At 35.8% G+C, this 16,362-nt stretch overlaps 3 protein-coding genes across 4 annotated transcripts; all 3 read left to right on the top strand.

The window, feature by feature from the left end:
* The first annotated feature begins 3,403 nt into the window (after positions 1-3,403).
* Positions 3,404-3,917, top strand: LOC120772004 (protein LTO1 homolog). Its single transcript, XM_040100362.1, has one exon. The coding sequence runs from the start codon at positions 3,453-3,455 to the stop codon at positions 3,894-3,896; it is 444 nt and encodes a 147-aa protein (XP_039956296.1). The 5' UTR covers positions 3,404-3,452; the 3' UTR covers positions 3,897-3,917.
* On the top strand, positions 3,891-5,717 carry LOC120772003 (methyltransferase-like protein 25). The gene is made up of 3 exons (XM_040100361.1): positions 3,891-4,300; positions 4,362-4,568; positions 4,633-5,717. Exons 1-3 carry the CDS (start codon positions 3,917-3,919, stop codon positions 5,557-5,559), a joined length of 1,518 nt encoding a protein of 505 aa, XP_039956295.1. The 5' UTR covers positions 3,891-3,916; the 3' UTR covers positions 5,560-5,717.
* A 342-nt stretch (positions 5,718-6,059) lies between these two features.
* LOC120772455 (cytochrome P450 6g1-like) lies at positions 6,060-14,862 on the top strand. Of its 2 annotated transcripts, none has more exons than XM_040101078.1 (4): positions 6,060-6,284; positions 13,068-13,540; positions 13,622-14,413; positions 14,507-14,862. In XM_040101078.1, exons 1-4 carry the CDS (start codon positions 6,110-6,112, stop codon positions 14,807-14,809), a joined length of 1,743 nt encoding a protein of 580 aa, XP_039957012.1. In that variant the 5' UTR covers positions 6,060-6,109; the 3' UTR covers positions 14,810-14,862. The 2 variants fall into 2 exon arrangements, with proteins under 2 accessions (XP_039957012.1, XP_039957013.1); XM_040101079.1 differs by having other exon boundaries at positions 6,060-6,307; positions 14,507-14,809.
* The last annotated feature ends 1,500 nt before the right edge of the window (positions 14,863-16,362 follow it).

Genomic DNA, 16,362 nt, shown 5'->3' with positions numbered 1-16,362 from the left:
AAAGATTTCAATATGATCAAGGAAAATATATGTGTAGCAGCTTTCTCTTTCATAAAGAAGCTTTTTAGATTGCTTAATTTCTTTATTGACCTCTTCGATATACTATCCAATCAATCAACATATGCAAAGAAAAATCCAAGAGAGAGTGATATAATCGAGGACCATTTATGTAACAGCTCTCTCTTTATTTAAGAAGCCTTTATAATTTCTGGGAAACATCCAAAGTATAGTTTACCCCACGCAACTTCACAGCCGTTAACGAAACTTTAGCTCCCGTTGGCAAAGTAGACATCTTATAGCTTTGACAGACGGCAGCGTTAATCCGGATTAACTATTAAATATATGGATAATGGGAAGATGGCCTCCTGAAGTCCTATAGGATTTATTAGTATTTCCTAGGTCAAAATAATGTAAAGAGTTCATCCGTGAGATATATTCCAAAAAGTGGTGTTGAACTCATCTATCAGTCATAACCATTTGGAGTTATGTAGCCTATAAGGTTTCCAGTAAGCATTTCTTTTAATTTTAATACACAGCTTCCTCTCTCTGTAAGTAAAGCCAACGCGAGTAAAAATCCAACAAGAACCTTCCTCCGTAGCTAGTTATCTGGAAATGATTTGTAAAACGTTACAAATTACATAATTGCGGTTTAATAATATTCTCCGAATAGTTCTTTGATCTTTTATATCCTGTACTATTTCATGTACTATAAGGGAAACTCTTTCATGTATGTTGCCATAAGGCAATTTCCCGAATTTATTAATCTGCATTATTCTCCCTTTAAAGTCTGTCTAGAATCAGAAGCCCTGGATTGGTTTCGAAAAAAGCCCAAGGGTCACTTTGTGACTTCTAAATCACATCACAACAGGACGTGAGAGTTACCTTGGCACTGGCCAGACCAGATGGCTGCTTTACTTATATAGAACCAGCACAACAAGCTTTTCTTTGAGATGCCCTTGTGACTTCCAAATCACATTCCATCTCGGCATGAGAGTCACCTTGATACTGACCAGGCTCGACGGCTGCTTCACTTATATAGAGCCAGCAGGTAGTAAGTTTACCTTGAAGTCACCTTGTGACTTCTCAATCACATCACAACACGGCGTGACAATCACCTTAGCATTGTCCAGCCCCCTTGGCTGCTTTACTTAGGCAGGCAGCCAGCTTCCCTTGAAGTCACCTTGTCACTTCCCAATCACATCGCAACCTGACGTGATAGTCACCTTAGCACTGACCAGTCTCGATAGCTGCTTCACTTATATAGAGCTAGCAGGCAACCGGCTTCCCTTCAAGTCACCTTGAGGCGTCCAAATCACATCGCATCACGGCGTGAGAGTCATTTTCGCATTGGTCAGGCCCAATGGCTTCTTTACTTTTAAAACTTAAGTGACAGAGGACTGCTAACCACAAATTGAAAAAAGGCTCTAACCTTCTCGTACTAATTTGAACATAAAAGTCCTTTAATGAGCATATTTTATAACATATATATGGTATATTAGTAATGCTTTAGAGAAATCAAAGAACCTCAAATAAATCAAATTTTCGGAACGGGTAGGCATCACTACCGAACACCAACGACAGTTGTGTTTACGGAACAGGGACGATCCAATATTGTTATTTGTCCAAGGACTGTCACCCGCCAACATTTCGGAAATATTTTTTGCCGTTATAACAACAACAATAAAACCCCACGTTTAGGAAGAAAAAATTCTGAGTCAACCTTTAATCTCCAGTCTTTCAAGACATTGTCCCACTGCTGATTTCAAAAATTCTATTTTCACCTGCTTGCAGGCAACAACAATTTAAGAAAGTCCTTAAACTTGATGTGCAAAAACATATGTATGAGCTTATGGCTAAATACTCGTACATTCGTAAGCACTTCGCTATATAAATTCTAGTCAAAGTCCCCTGGCTAGTTTATAGCTTCTAGCGCTGTGTGTGCGCCAACTGTGGCCTTCTCTGCTTACCACTTCCGTTGCTAACTTTTTTACACATTTTTTTTTTTGGCTGGAGTCGTGAGGGTGTTCGTTTTTCTGCTTGCTTTTGTTGTGTTTAATATGCGAAGGTGTTGCATGTGAAGCGGTGAGTAAATTTTTCAATGTCACGCATATTGGTAAACATCGCCTCGATATGAATTGGAGTATATATGTATGTATATGTATATAGAACTGCCTTACTGAGCAGCTGACCGACCGCCAAAGGAAATAGACTGATTGTACGATTAGAAGCCGGTGACATGGCCTTTAGAAAAACCCAAATTATATAAGGGAAAGTTTCTCCGGAAAGCAGAAGTCACGCCTCGGTAGACAAGGTCAAGTTTTCAATTATATAAATAACGGTAAACAAAAAAATTCGTTAAACATTTTCAGTCTGACGCTGCCAGTATAAAATAAAGTCTCTCAGAGAAATGAACAGGAATCATTTTCACCGACGGGATGAACAAGTAGAGACCCTATCAGGTGACATTCCTTAGCTATATATATAGGATCGATAGATATAAAGTCCTGAAACTGCGAGGTGACATAACAAGAACCCAGCTGTCGATTTGCGATTCAGTTCCAATTTACGCAACACCGGTTTGGTCGCTTGGGCTGCAAATAAAGCAATTAGCCGAAACGTAGGCAGATTTTTATCCTACTAAGGACTATTAACTCGGCAACATTCCTTGAAATTTCTTCATAGATCTTACAGCTACAACAAACACATAAACCAGTTTCAAGTCTCTTTGAACACTGTACTTCATATTTCATTTAAGGAACACAGCCGAATTCTCACCACACAATATACATATGTATCGAAGAAAGATCCTCTGAAGACACTTTCTTGTCGCAGAAGCGCATCCCAGCAATATTAAGAACTATTGCTGAGGTAGTCTTGTCTATGTAACAGAACCGACCAAAATTTGTCTTTGTTGAAAGCTTTTTAAATCAAACTCATTTGCAAAGAGACAACTGGAGACAGGCCACAAAACTCCCTTTTGCAACTGCTTCAACAAGTCACGGCTATCAAAACACCAAAATATTGAAGGCATTATGCCCGAACCTAACCCATAGGCACTATGCAACCCATAAGGCCTTTACTTGACAAAGAGAGGAACGATAACGAACATAGAGGTTTCGGTTGCCAAGTGGACCCAAAGAACTCATAAAAACTTTAACAGAAATTTCGAATAGCGATGTGGGGAAACTAAGCGATTATTTAACCGTTAGTATGGCTGAAACTCTTGCGGAGTCTAATATTTTTATTTGACAAACCGGTGTTTGCACAAACTCAAAAGTGTATTCACAATAGCACACGCCAGTCTGTGTTCGCATTTTTTTATTGTGAATGAATAGTTTGCACTAACTGAAGAAGAAGAAGCACACATCAAAATCAGCTGTAAGTAATTTTTAATTTCGTCGCCAACAAATCATTTTTATTTTAGCCGCCTTTACAATTTCTGCTTTTTTGTTATGGCTGCTGCGGAACAGGATTTCAATGATTTGCTGGACAACATTGTTTTGGCAGAAGAAAATATAGCGCAAGAGAGTTACCAGGAAGGTTTAGAAGTGGGTCGTGCACGTGGGGAGAAGGAAGGTTATGAGCTAGGCTACGAGCAAGGATTACGACTTGGCAAGGAATTAGGTGAAATTTACAGCATTGTATTGGCACAACAACAACAAAAACACACTGAAAAAGTACAACGTGCATTGCAACAATTACGTACAAGCATAGACCAATTTCCACGTGATAATAATCCCGAAGCCGATATAATTGGCATGGTGGAGGATATACGCAATCAATACAAACGAGTACGTGTGTTGACGGCAGGCAAGGTTGGAAAGACAACGAAAAAAGTAGAAAACAACAGCAGTAGTGGTGGTGCGACAGAGGTGGTCAAAGATTTTTCTTTTTAAAAATCGAAACACCTGATAAAATGAGTAGCAGTCAAATACGCGCGTGCTTGGAGGAGATTTTACACTTCATGCAGCCACATTGGGAGTTTGTCAATTGCCATATGGTTAGCTACTTGACAGACAAACATTGGCAGTCTTATGTGCCCGCAGATATAAAGCATGAAGTGCCAGATGTGGAAAGCGTACAAAACTGCATTGAAACAGTATTTTGGCAAAATAATGATATAGACAACAAATTCAGTGGTGTTAAACAATTTGTGGCTAATTGTGGAAAATATTATTTAGATAAAAGCGTTGATATACTGACACCGATGGCACAGTTGAACAAAGCATTAGGTCTGGTTGAAGATGACACGGAAAAATTGACAATTAAAGAGTTTATGAGTGAGAAGAAACGGCATGAGGTTTGTTGGCTTAACAAATTTGCAACAACAAATACATAAAAATTTTATTTTTATGTTAAAGGTAGAGATAACAGCTGCCCTAGTCGATCGCTTAATACACAGTGTTTCGAATAGCACAAGCAACGCCGAAGTGTACATTGTCGATGCGGGCGATGGCAAGGGCTACTTATCATCACGTCTTGCCTTACAGTATAAGCATCGCGTGCTGGGTATTGACTTTCAAGAATTGAACACCGAAAATGCTTTGGAACGCAATCGCAAGTTGGAGGTATGGTATTTTTTCCTTATAAAAAATAAATGGTTTTAAATTTTTGTTTTAATTTTAATAACAGCGCGTTTGGAATGGCTTAGTTAAGCGCGCAGAATTACAACAACAAGGCATAACGCCTAAACGACGCGGCAAAAATCTGCAAAAAACAACTACGCCAACGCCTGAAACAATTACAAATGCGAACGAAAGGGAGATGCGCTATAAAACCACAGCTGCATTTATCACACCCGACTTGAATGTAATAGAACTCTTGCAACAGCAGTTTCCGCAAGCGAGCGACACATGCGCCATCTGTTTAACCGGCCTGCACACCTGCGGCAATTTAGCCACCACCTGTCTACGCCTCTTTCACGAACAACCACAATGCAAACTGATTTGTAACATCGGCTGTTGCTACCACCTGCTGCAAGAGGAATACGCTTTACCGGAGTATTTTGAAAATGCAACGATTAGCGCACGTCAAACAACGCCTGGTTTCCTAATGAGTCAGTTTTTGCGCGACAAACGTGTAACGCTCGGTCGCAATGCACGCATGTTAGCCACACAATCGTTCGAACGCGTCACCAGCGAACGTAGCGCCATGAACATTACACTCTACTATCGTGCGTTACTCGAAGTCTTGATTTGCGATAGCACCAAAGAGCTGCGTCAGAAATTGCAAGTCGGCAAAGTGCGAAAATTTGCCAATTTTAACGAGTATGTGTCGCTTTGTTGTAAAAAGTTCGCGTCACAAAATTGCAACTTGCATTGGGACGCCACTGTGTTGGATAGTGTACAAAAAGAATACGCGGCTGATGCGCATTACATGCATTTATACTATTTGCTGCGTATGTGTTTTGCTCAGGTGATAGAAAGCCTCATATTGCTGGATCGTTTGTTGTACTTGAAAGAGTTAGGTTATGCAGAGAGCTATTTGGTGGCGGTGTTCGATGCAGTAATATCGCCAAGACGTTTTGGCATTATCGCTTTGAAAGACACGACCAGCTGACGACCTTGATTTACTCTATGCTACATTTGTTTATATGTATAAGTAATTACACTAAGCCGGTAGGATTATAAAATCTTTTATTGATAGTAAACCGTTTGCCACATCATATGTGTATACGCATGTACATACGCAGTGCTAATAAATTTTTATTACATCTACGACAATTTTATTGATAGTGGAAGTGTTTAAGTAGCTTATATGTAAATTATTTGTTTAACGTCTCGCACCCACACACACAACCAAGCACGCCTATAGGCGCCTAGTGGTGTAGTCATTACGGGAGAATGCTTTTACGATTCACAATTGCGCGCAGGTGAAATTAGAACCGCAGTCGCGTATTTGCAGCAAAATGCTAATTACTAAGTAGTCACATCTCAATAAATAAATAATCTATGTATATATACATGTACTATGACAATGTGTATAAATGTATGTAATATTAAAATGTGTATATATGGATGCACTATGCACACATGTTTGTATATGTATGCCTATTTTTTTTGCTTGCACATTTCATAACGCATACATACACACACTTAAATGCTTCCTTATGAGTATTCAACACTGTTTTAGTTCGTATATTTTAAAATCATTATTGCAATTTTACCGGCACAGAATAAAAGCGCAAACCTGTGGAACTCGTAAACTTAGTAATGCGGTGGAAGCGCGTTACAAAGCCTCGACAGAAATTTACATCGCATTTATAAATAATATTAATAATAAAGGTGCCTATCTACCAAAAACATTAGTAGGTTTAATTCTAAATAAGAAATGAAGTGTTTTGTGCAATAAGAAAGTGGGAACGCTGATTTATTAAAAAAATATAAGATATGATTTATTAAAAAATGTAAAATATGATTTTAAAAAATATTTAAGGCTTAAAACCTGTGAATAACTATTAACTACATTTTTTTACAAAAACAAAAAAAAAACAACTATATTAAGCTTTTGCAATACAAAAAAAAATTAATTTCAATAAACTTTAATTTAAAAACTTTAGAAAGAACTGTAAATTGCGCCTTGTGTAAAAACTTTAAAAAACAATAAAGTTGTATACCTTGTACAAGTTTTTAGAGCGAAAAAAATTATTCTATCTACATTAGTGCATTGTTTGAAAATTAAGTAGCAATACTAATTTGCGGTTAAAAATAACTAAAATAAAAATATAAATAAAACGTTTTAAAAAAATTGTGCATACTTTCATTGACTTTAAATCTTTTGACCCAATTTTTTTTTATTTTTAGGAAAATTTTTTGTGCAAGAAGGTGAAACATAATGTATTGATTGGATTTTAAAAAGAAAAATTAATTTCCACAACTTTGAAAGATTTGTGTAATGAAAAAAATTTCCCCTTCAACATTTTGAAATCAAGAAAAATTATTCTTTCGAAAAATATTTCTGCAACAAACGTGATATAATATGCATTGCTTTGATTTAAAAAAAAGTATTTTAAAAATAAAAATTCATTTACATAACTTTGAAAGATGTTTGTACTGATAAGATTTTAAAAAGAAAAATTAATTGCCAAGTCTCTGAAACATTTTTACTGTTAATAAAATTATTTAAAATTCAATCTTCAACTTTTTGAAAAGAAAAAAAAAATATTTTTGTTCTTTGGGCAAAATTTTAGTGCAAAACACTTAAATAAATTTCGCACTGATTGGGTTCTGAAAGGAAAAATTAAAATCCACACCCTTGAAACTTTTTTATAGTGAAAAAAATAATTTAAACTTAAACCTTCAACTTTTTGAAAACAAAAAAATATTATTTTTTTCTTTTTAAAAATTTTAAGTGCAAAAAACAGATATATATTTCGTACTAATAGGATTTGTATAATGAAACAAATTCGTTAAACCACGACCTTTAACTTTTTGAAAAGAAAAAAAATATGTATGTATATTCTTTGAAAAAATTTTAGTGCAAAAAATGTATTGATTGGATTTTAAAAAGAAAAATATATTTCTACAATTTGAAACATTTTTGCAACACCAAAATAATATTTCTAGTGTAAAAAAACGTAAAATATATTTCGTACTAATTGAATTCTAAAAAAAAAACTTAATTCCCATATCTTTAAAATAATTTTGTGGTGAAAAAAATTGCTTAAATCTCGAACTTCTACTTTATGAAGACAAACAGAAAATGTTTCTTCTTTGGACAAATTTTTAATGCAAATAACTTAAAATATATTTCGTACTGCTTGGATTCTAAAAGGAAATTTTTTTGAAACGTTTTTTTAGTAAACAATTACTCAAACCCAAACCTTAAACTCTTTGAAAACAAAAAAAAACATTTTTTCGATCTCAACCTTCAACTTTTTTAAAGCAGAAAAATATTTTTATTATTTGGAAAACAAAATTTAGTGCAAAAACATAAAAAATATTATGTACTGATTGAATACAAATGAATTTAATACTATTTGAAAAAAATAATAATAATAAAAATAAAATCTTTTTTTTTTTATTTCCATAACTTCGATTTTTTTTTTGTAGTGAAAAACTCATAAGCTATAGCGCATTGTATGAAAAATGAAGTTAATATAAACTTTCGCTTCAAAAATACAATAATTCAATAATAATAAAGTGCTTCAAAAGAAAAGTTGCGCTTATATATTTTATAATTAGTTACAAAAAAATTAATTTTTATGTCATGCAAAAATATTTATGATAAACAAAAACAAATGATATAACATAAAATAATTACAAGAAAATATGTTTTCTTACTTTCAATAAATTGTTTAACATAAAAGCAAATTAATAAAATGTATTATTGTTTAATAATTTAAAAAACTATTTAATTTTATTGATTTTCTTGAATTACAAATATAATAATAACAATTTAAAACGTTTCAAAAAAAAAAAAAAATTAAGATAATTTGTGCTTATAAGTTAATTATGTTGAACAAAACAGAACTTTTATGAATTTATAATATATTAAACAAATTTTTATAATAAAAAAAAATACAAATTTTTTTTAACAAAAAAAAAATTAGCAGAAAATATTTTTATTGCTTTGAATAAAATTTTGTAACATAAAAGTGAAATAATATAAAATACTTTTTAAGAATTTAAAAAATTGTTTAATTTCTGTTTGAAATAAATAAAATAACAGTAAATTAATGCATTTCAAAAAATAATTCGATAGTAAATCAAAAAAAAAAATTAAAAATAAAATATACAAAAGATCTTTATGCTGTAAACAAAATTATAACAAAAATAATATTGTAACATAAAATCACATTTTTTGAATATTTAAAGCACAAAATTATTTTAATTATGGGAAATTTAAGAATATTTGATCGGTCAGTTTGTATGGCAGCTATGTACATTGTACATACATACATGTATGTTATAGTGGTGTGATCTAAACAATATGTTTGGAGATTGTAGTGTTGTCTTGCATAACGATCTTCAGATTTGTTCAGTTATTGGAGTGTTGCCTTCGATAATGATCTATGCCAAATTTCGTGGCGATATCTTGTCAAAAAAAAAAGTTGTCCATACAAGAACTAAATTTTGAGTGATCAGTTTGTATGACAGCTATATGATATAATAATCCGATCTGAACAATTTGTTCAGGTATTATAGTGTTGCCTTGGATAATGATCCATGCCAAATTTCGTGGCGATATCTTGTCAAATACAAAAGTTTTCCATACAACAACTAAATTTTGAGTCATCAGTTTGTAAGACCGCTATATGCTATAGTGATCAGATATCGGCGATTCCGACAAATGATGAGTTTTTTGTGGAGCAAAGAACATGTGCAAAATTTCGGAACGATATTTAAAAATCTGAGGGAATAATTATAATATATACAAATAGAAGGGCGGACCAGCATGGCTAAATCGACTCGGCCGTCACTCCGATCATTAATTAAATTACATATGGGTATTGAAAACTTCGTGGCTTTTTGTTCAGGGAGTATATACATACATATGTAATGAAAATTAACGAGTCTTCATATAAAATAAAAAAAAACAAGTAAGGAAGGGTTAAGTTCGGTGTTTTATACTCTCGCATGATAAAGTGATAATCGAGATTTCATTATCCGTCATTTACATATTTTTCAAATACCATATTTGTGTAGAGTTTTATTCCGCTATCATCATTGGTTCCTAATGTATATATTATACAAAGAAGGCATCAGATGGAATTCAAAATAGCGTTATATCGGAATATATATATATATATATAATATGAACCGATTTCACCCATATTTCGTACATGTCATCAGGGTGTTAAGAAAATATTATATACCGAATTTCATTAAAATCGGTCTAGTAGTTCCTGAGATATGGTTTTTGGTCCATAAGTGGGCGACGCCACCACCATATTCAATTTTTAAAAAAAGCCTGGATGCAGCTTCCTTCTGCCATTTCTTCCGTAAAATTTAGTGTTTCTGACGTTTTTTGTTAGTCGGTTAACGCACTTTTAGTGATTTTCAACATAACCTTTGTATGGGAGGTGGGCGTGGTTATTATCCGATTTCTTCCATTTTTGAACTGTATATGGAAATGCCTGAAGAAAACGACTCTGTAGAGTTTGGTTGACATAGCTATAGTAGTTTCCGAAATACGTACAAAAAACTTAGTAGGGGGCGGGGCCACGCCCACTTTTCCAAACAAATTACGTCCAAATATGCCCATCCGGATTTCAACTCTACTCGTCACCCTGATCACTTTCATATATATAACCCTATATCTGACTCTTCTAGTTTTAGGACTTACAAATAACCGTTATATGAGCAAAACTATAATACTCTCCTTAGCAACTTTGTTGCGAGAGTATAAAAATAGAAAATATAAAAATATAACCACAAACAAGCTAAAAAACTACTTATAATAATTATGCCCAATACATTTTTTTCTATTATATTGAAAATTAATAACAAAGTAAATCTAAAATACAACACAATTAGCTTTTATGGCACTTGCCAATTAATTTTATTAGCTATAATATTGTTAACCAAGGTTTTAGTAAAATTCAATGAGAAATATTTTTATTTGAGGTTGGAATATATAATTTTCATGTGCAATTTTCGCACATTTTTAACAAAAAAAAAACACAAAAATGTCTTTCTGTAAATAAAAACATGTAAAATGCACAAGGCTCCCAATGACGATCGTAAACTCTCAAAATGCCGCTGTCTGTACACTTACTCTCATATATAAACATGTATTTTTGGGCTTTTGTTTTGCCTCTCTTTGTTTACATATTTTACGCAAAGCGACTAACTATTGTTTGTTGAACGCTTTACAGCATTTAGCTAATCATTGTTTATAAAACAAAACAGTTCTAGCCAAATAAAGTCTAACTACTCCGACATACAGTTTATCAGTCAACCCGACGAGCAAACGCGACGTCATGTGGGGCTAACGGCACTTGACGTTACTTAATATAAAAATTTAATTTTAAATTTCTTATCATTAGCCGATAAAGATCTTATAAATTGCACTTTGTAGTCAAGCATACTTAAAGGCATATAAATAAATCTGTAAATATGTTTATATTGTACTCGTATATTATCGATGAGTGTCTTCGGCAAATAATAACTGAATGAATTTAATTTATTTCAAACGAATTTAATATGTATATATCGTGCATTCTAATTGCGAACCAATTATAGTATTGAAAATTTCTGCTGAAGGCTGTTTGTAGAGGAAGCTTGCCACAGTGACTTATAAAGTTCATTCTGTCTCTGCGATTTTCAATTCAATTTGTATGACAGCTATATGCTATAATGGTCCGATATCGGCGGTTTCGACAAATGAGCAGCTTCTTGAGGAGCAAAGGACGTCTGCAAAATATCATATCGATACCTCAAAAACTGAGTTACAAGTTCGCTCATATACAGACAGACGAAAGGCGGACAAATGGACATGATTACATCGGCTGAGCTCGTCATGCTGTTTATATATGTATGTATGTATATATTTTAGCGGATCTCCGACTTTTCCTTTTGGTTGTTACAAACATCTTAATGTACCCTATTCAGGCTATAAAAATACGGCAATGGCAAAAATTATTCGAACGTGGAAAAATAAGGTTGTGGTGCCACTCATAAATTGTTGCTGCATCAACTGAAATCAAAAACTAAAAGCTCCTTCGTTAGTTTAGATAGTTAGCTGGCTGATCTAGAGAGATCGCACGTTGACTGCTATATATAGTCTTTCGTGAAGCCATAGAAACGAAGAACTCCTGTGTTCGAACTTATAAATTAGCAAAACGCTTAGTAGCCAATACAAATTTGCAGAGACGTTTAATTTCCATACTCGCCAGTTTGGTGGGATGCCTGAAGGCATGCTCTTCAAAGTATTTAAGTCTTGATCTCCCAAATGTTTTGTTTCCACCTCATCTTCTTCCATACAGCTTCAGCAGATGGCGTCTGGTAAAATTCCCAGCCTTACAACATGAACGCCAATAGAACAATGACCTGTTAAAAGCCCCACAGCTAGAGAGAGACTTGCCTTACTGAAGGCAAAGAGTTCTCTAAATCTCTTGCAAGCGACATAACTATGGTGACGCAACACTGGCATAGCTCCCGCGAGACCCAAGAGGATACGTGAACACCGACACTTTCCCATTCTACTAGTATCGAGTCTAGGGTACCTTTCCTTACTAGCTCATAAGCTTTATAATTTCCTGCAATTTTCCTTTGGCCTGTCACCCATACCAGTCTTATCCCAAAGGCATTCGATGCTATAGAGCTAGGTTACGCACTCCTTGACCAACACTGAACGCACTGTTAATGAGTTCAAGACTAGTATCGCCACCCTGCTATCTGAGTGGATGGCACTTCTCTGAAGGGAGTAAAGCTACTGCTACTTTATTGGCCGTCACCTCGCCTTGAAAAACACTGTCATAGTCAGGAAGTCTGAAGCTGGAGTTAATAGAGAGCTACTGGCAGTAAACCGCTCCACCAACCTCCCCCAAGCTTTGATCCATCCATAACCCATCCTTACTGCTCCTCTACTCCAAGGGATTCTTCCCAACCATAACTCCCTTGCCGGTATATGGGCAGCGAGGGAGCCGCCAGAGTTCGGTTTAGCCCAAATTAATCCCAAAAATTCTAAGTATATTTTTTTATGATTGTAGACTGTTTTTTTTAACTAACGGTGATAAAAGTCGCTTCTATTTTAGAGGCCCATTTACAGAGAGCGCGGCAAGTAGTACTTCTTATCTATCAAAAAGATAGTGTCCAAATGCTACTTTGCTTATTTGTTTTCATACCTACACTTTTACTTGAAGCTTATCGATTGACAACAATAATTTTTAATTATAAAGTACTTATGGAAAATACAACAAAATTTGCTTTACTTTCATAAACATAAAATATTATCAAAATTACAATTATAATTTGAGTTGGTTTCAGTGTTGCCAACCTGCCTTCGCACGAGTCGGTGAACTGCTTATACAAGTACAATTTACCGTTTATATTAACAATCACTCACTCACTCTCTCTCGTTCTCTCTCTTTCAAATATTTTCCCTACCCTCTGCGCATGTAGGGTGTATAATGCTGTCGGCAGATACTGCTTGCCTATTGGTGACCCTTTTGGCGCTCGCCTACGTTTGGTGTCGCTACACATATGGCTTCTGGAAACGCAATAAGATTCCCTATATGACGCCACTACCACTGATTGGCAATATGGAAGTTTTGTTTACAATGAGCAATAGTTTCTATCTATATCTATCGGACATATATAAAGACGCTAGAATGTCAAAGGCTGCGGCAGTCGGCATTTACATACTCAATCGGCCAGCGTTAGTGTTACGTGAACCGGAACTTATTAAACATGTGCTAATCAAGGAATTCCCGAAGTTCGCCAATCGGTCAGGTGGCTGTGATCCACATGATGATCCCTTGGGCTCGAATAATCTATTTCTCATACGTAATCCACAATGGAAGGATTTGAGAACGAAAATAACGCCGATTTTCACAACGGGAAAGATCAAACAAATGTATCCACTAATGACTGAGGTTAGTATGCGCATAAAAGGACCTAACTTTTGTACTAATATATATTTTTTATTATGTGTATCCCTCGTTACGCGCCTATAGATCGGCACGGAGTTGGAAGCCCATTTAAATTCGTATGCGAAGAATGACGACGCCTTCGTAACTGAAATTAAAGAGGTGTGTGCGCTCTTCACCACCGACATGATTGCCACCATCGCTTATGGTGTGAAAGCCAACAGTCTTGCCAATCCCAATGGCGAATTTCGCTCGCAAGGACGAAAACTGTTAACCTTTACACTCAGCCGCGCTAAGGACTTCTTTGTAATTTTTTTCTTTCCAAAGTGGGCCTCTACATTTCGTGCTAAATTTTTTACAACGGAGTTCAGCGCATTTTTACGTGGCACCATCGGTCATGTTATGGCATTAAGAGAGGAGAGTAAAGCGACGCGTAACGATTTGATCGATGTGTTGCTGAGCCTCAAAGAAGAGGCAGTTGCGAAGGGCGAATATAATGCCCATCTACAGGATATTTTGACAGCACAAGCTGCTGTATTTTTCTCAGCTGGTTTTGAGACGTCATCTTCGACGATGACATTTGCGTTATACGAATTATCCAAACGACTCGACTTACAAGAACGTCTGCGCAATGAGATCTGTGAAGCTTTCGTAGCTGAACAAGGTACAATGTCATATGAAACTATCAATAATCTACCATATCTGAGTATGGTAGTCGACGAAGTGTTGCGTTTATATCCAGTACTACCTTTTCTCGATCGTGAATATCTGCCGAAGGAGGGGGAAAAGCAATTCGATCTTAAACCATATTACGATTACACAATACCTGTCGGTATGCCTGTTTATATACCAATATTCGCCATACAACGTGATCCCGAGGTGAGTGAGTTTAGCTAGGGATAAACTCAGTACTTACTGCGTCGATTGAAGTTTCAAGCAATTTTTATGGTTGTCACAATTTTTTAATTCCAGTTTTGGCCCAACCCGAACACCTTCGATCCTGAACGCTTCAACGCCGAAAATAAGAAAACCCATAAGCCTATGTCCTACCTTCCCTTCGGTAGTGGACCACGTAACTGTATTGGTGGTCGCATCGGTTTGTTGCAGTCCAAAGTCGGTTTGGTGCATATTTTGAAGAATCATTATGTGACCACATGTGAGAAGACACCGTCGGAAATCACTTTCGATCCACTGGCCATAGTTTTAAGTTATAAAAAAGGCATTTACTTGAAATTGGTCAATGACAAACGATATGAGCGCCTGGCGAAGCAGTAAATGTGCAAAATAATTTCAAAAAATATCGATGCAATTAAAATTATGTTTTAAAATAATTATGCTTTTTTAATAAAAAATTAAACAAAGAACTAAAAATAAAAAGGAACTTTGTTACTCTGCCCCTCCAAACCTGTATGTCCGGAATCCAAGTTTAAAGCAGAAGCAATAGTGAGATTCCTTGCAATGTGGTGCTAATTAGAGATGCCAAGCGAAGCTAGGACCTTCTGCGCCTGGTCTTTCCAATGGAGTGGAGGTCTTCCTTCGGCGGGCGACTGCGTCGAATACTTTCAGAGCTAGAGTGTTTTCGTCCATCTGGACAACATGACCTAGCCAGCGTAGCCGTTGTCTTTGCATTGCGTTGTATGATCTTGGCGGCCACTTGAAGGGGCCATTTCTTGAAATTGACGAGTCGTCTAACTTTGCACAGAATGTTCCAATGAAATATGAGGCAGAGCACAAGACGGCGCTTGTTTGATCCTCGGAATCGACAAATCAAAAAAACCGGTTACATCATCCACCATGGTAGACTCTGTAATATAGGCCGTGTAAGTATATTTTTTAAGGTTCTCATGGTAAAAAAATGAGGAGTTTCCGGACACTTTCACAGGAAGATCAATCATCAAGTATGCAAAGTCTAGACGTGGTGAAATGAGCACCGAAGACGCTGAATGCAGTGGCCGCCATAAGAATTTATTACCGACGAAAACGTCAAAAAAAGTCCATGAAATAATTTTGTATGATTGTAATGTGAAGTTGTCTGAGAGAGCAGGCGTTCTCAAGATGTCAACTAAACGTGTACACTATATCATTCACGAATATTTGCTGATGAGACACCTCTGCACAAAGTGGCTGTCGCGCGAGCTCACTTTCCACTAAATATAATGACAAATTGATGAGTCGAAGCAGTGTTTGGAGCTGTGGAAGCGTAATAAACCCGAGTTTTTGCGTCGGTATGTGACAATAGCTGAAACATAGGGCCAACATATCACTACGAAGTTCATTCGACAATCAGCTGAGTGGGCGGCACACGACGAACCCGCTCCAAAGTTAAAAAAAAACGAAACGGTCATCTGGCAAGGTTTTGGCGCCTGTATTTTGGGATGGCCATAAAATAACTTTTGTTGCCTACCTTGAAACTGGAAGAACGAAGTCGCTAAAAACGGCCGCATTTGCATAAAAAGAAGGTGCTGCTTCATCAAGCAAGCAAAGGCGAAAATCCATGAACCGGGTTTCGAATCGTTTCTGCATCTACCATATTCTCCAAACCTGACCTCCAGCGATTATTTTCTGTTCTCAGTGCTCATAATAATGTTTGCTGGAAAGAAATTTTTGTCGAATGAAGAGGTGATCGCCGTAACTGAGGTCTATTTGGAAGTAGTCAAATGGTTTCGAAAAGTTGGAGTGCCGCCATAATCAGTGTATTACCCTTGAGGGAAACTTATTTATTAGATTTGACGCTATTGTAGCCGCCTTTTCTTTTTAGTCGTTTTTTATGTGGCGGGTCCCAAACCCAGCGCACAACCCTAGATAGGTATGGTTCGCCTTTTCACTTT

The sequence above is a fragment of the Bactrocera tryoni genome, chromosome 3, assembly GCF_016617805.1.
Source record: "Bactrocera tryoni isolate S06 chromosome 3, CSIRO_BtryS06_freeze2, whole genome shotgun sequence".
In the NCBI taxonomy this organism is placed as follows: Eukaryota; Metazoa; Arthropoda; class Insecta; order Diptera; family Tephritidae; genus Bactrocera; species Bactrocera tryoni.
This window is presented reverse-complemented; position numbering and strand designations above follow the sequence as displayed.

Bases quoted from the DNA above. Each gene is read 5' to 3' on its own strand.
- LOC120772004 (XM_040100362.1), top strand. From the start codon at position 3,453: ATGGCTGCTGCGGAACAGGATTTCAATGATTTGCTGGACAACATTGTT.
- LOC120772455 (XM_040101078.1), top strand. From the start codon at position 6,110: ATGAGTATTCAACACTGTTTTAGTTCGTATATTTTAAAATCATTATTG. The intron at 13,541-13,621 runs GTTAGTATGCGC...ACGCGCCTATAG, and splicing joins TGTATCCACTAATGACTGAG to ATCGGCACGGAGTTGGAAGC. The intron at 14,414-14,506 runs GTGAGTGAGTTT...TTTTAATTCCAG, and splicing joins CCATACAACGTGATCCCGAG to TTTTGGCCCAACCCGAACAC.
- LOC120772003 (XM_040100361.1), top strand. From the start codon at position 3,917: ATGAGTAGCAGTCAAATACGCGCGTGCTTGGAGGAGATTTTACACTTC. The intron at 4,301-4,361 runs GTTTGTTGGCTT...TTTATGTTAAAG, and splicing joins GTGAGAAGAAACGGCATGAG to GTAGAGATAACAGCTGCCCT. The intron at 4,569-4,632 runs GTATGGTATTTT...TTTTAATAACAG, and splicing joins AACGCAATCGCAAGTTGGAG to CGCGTTTGGAATGGCTTAGT.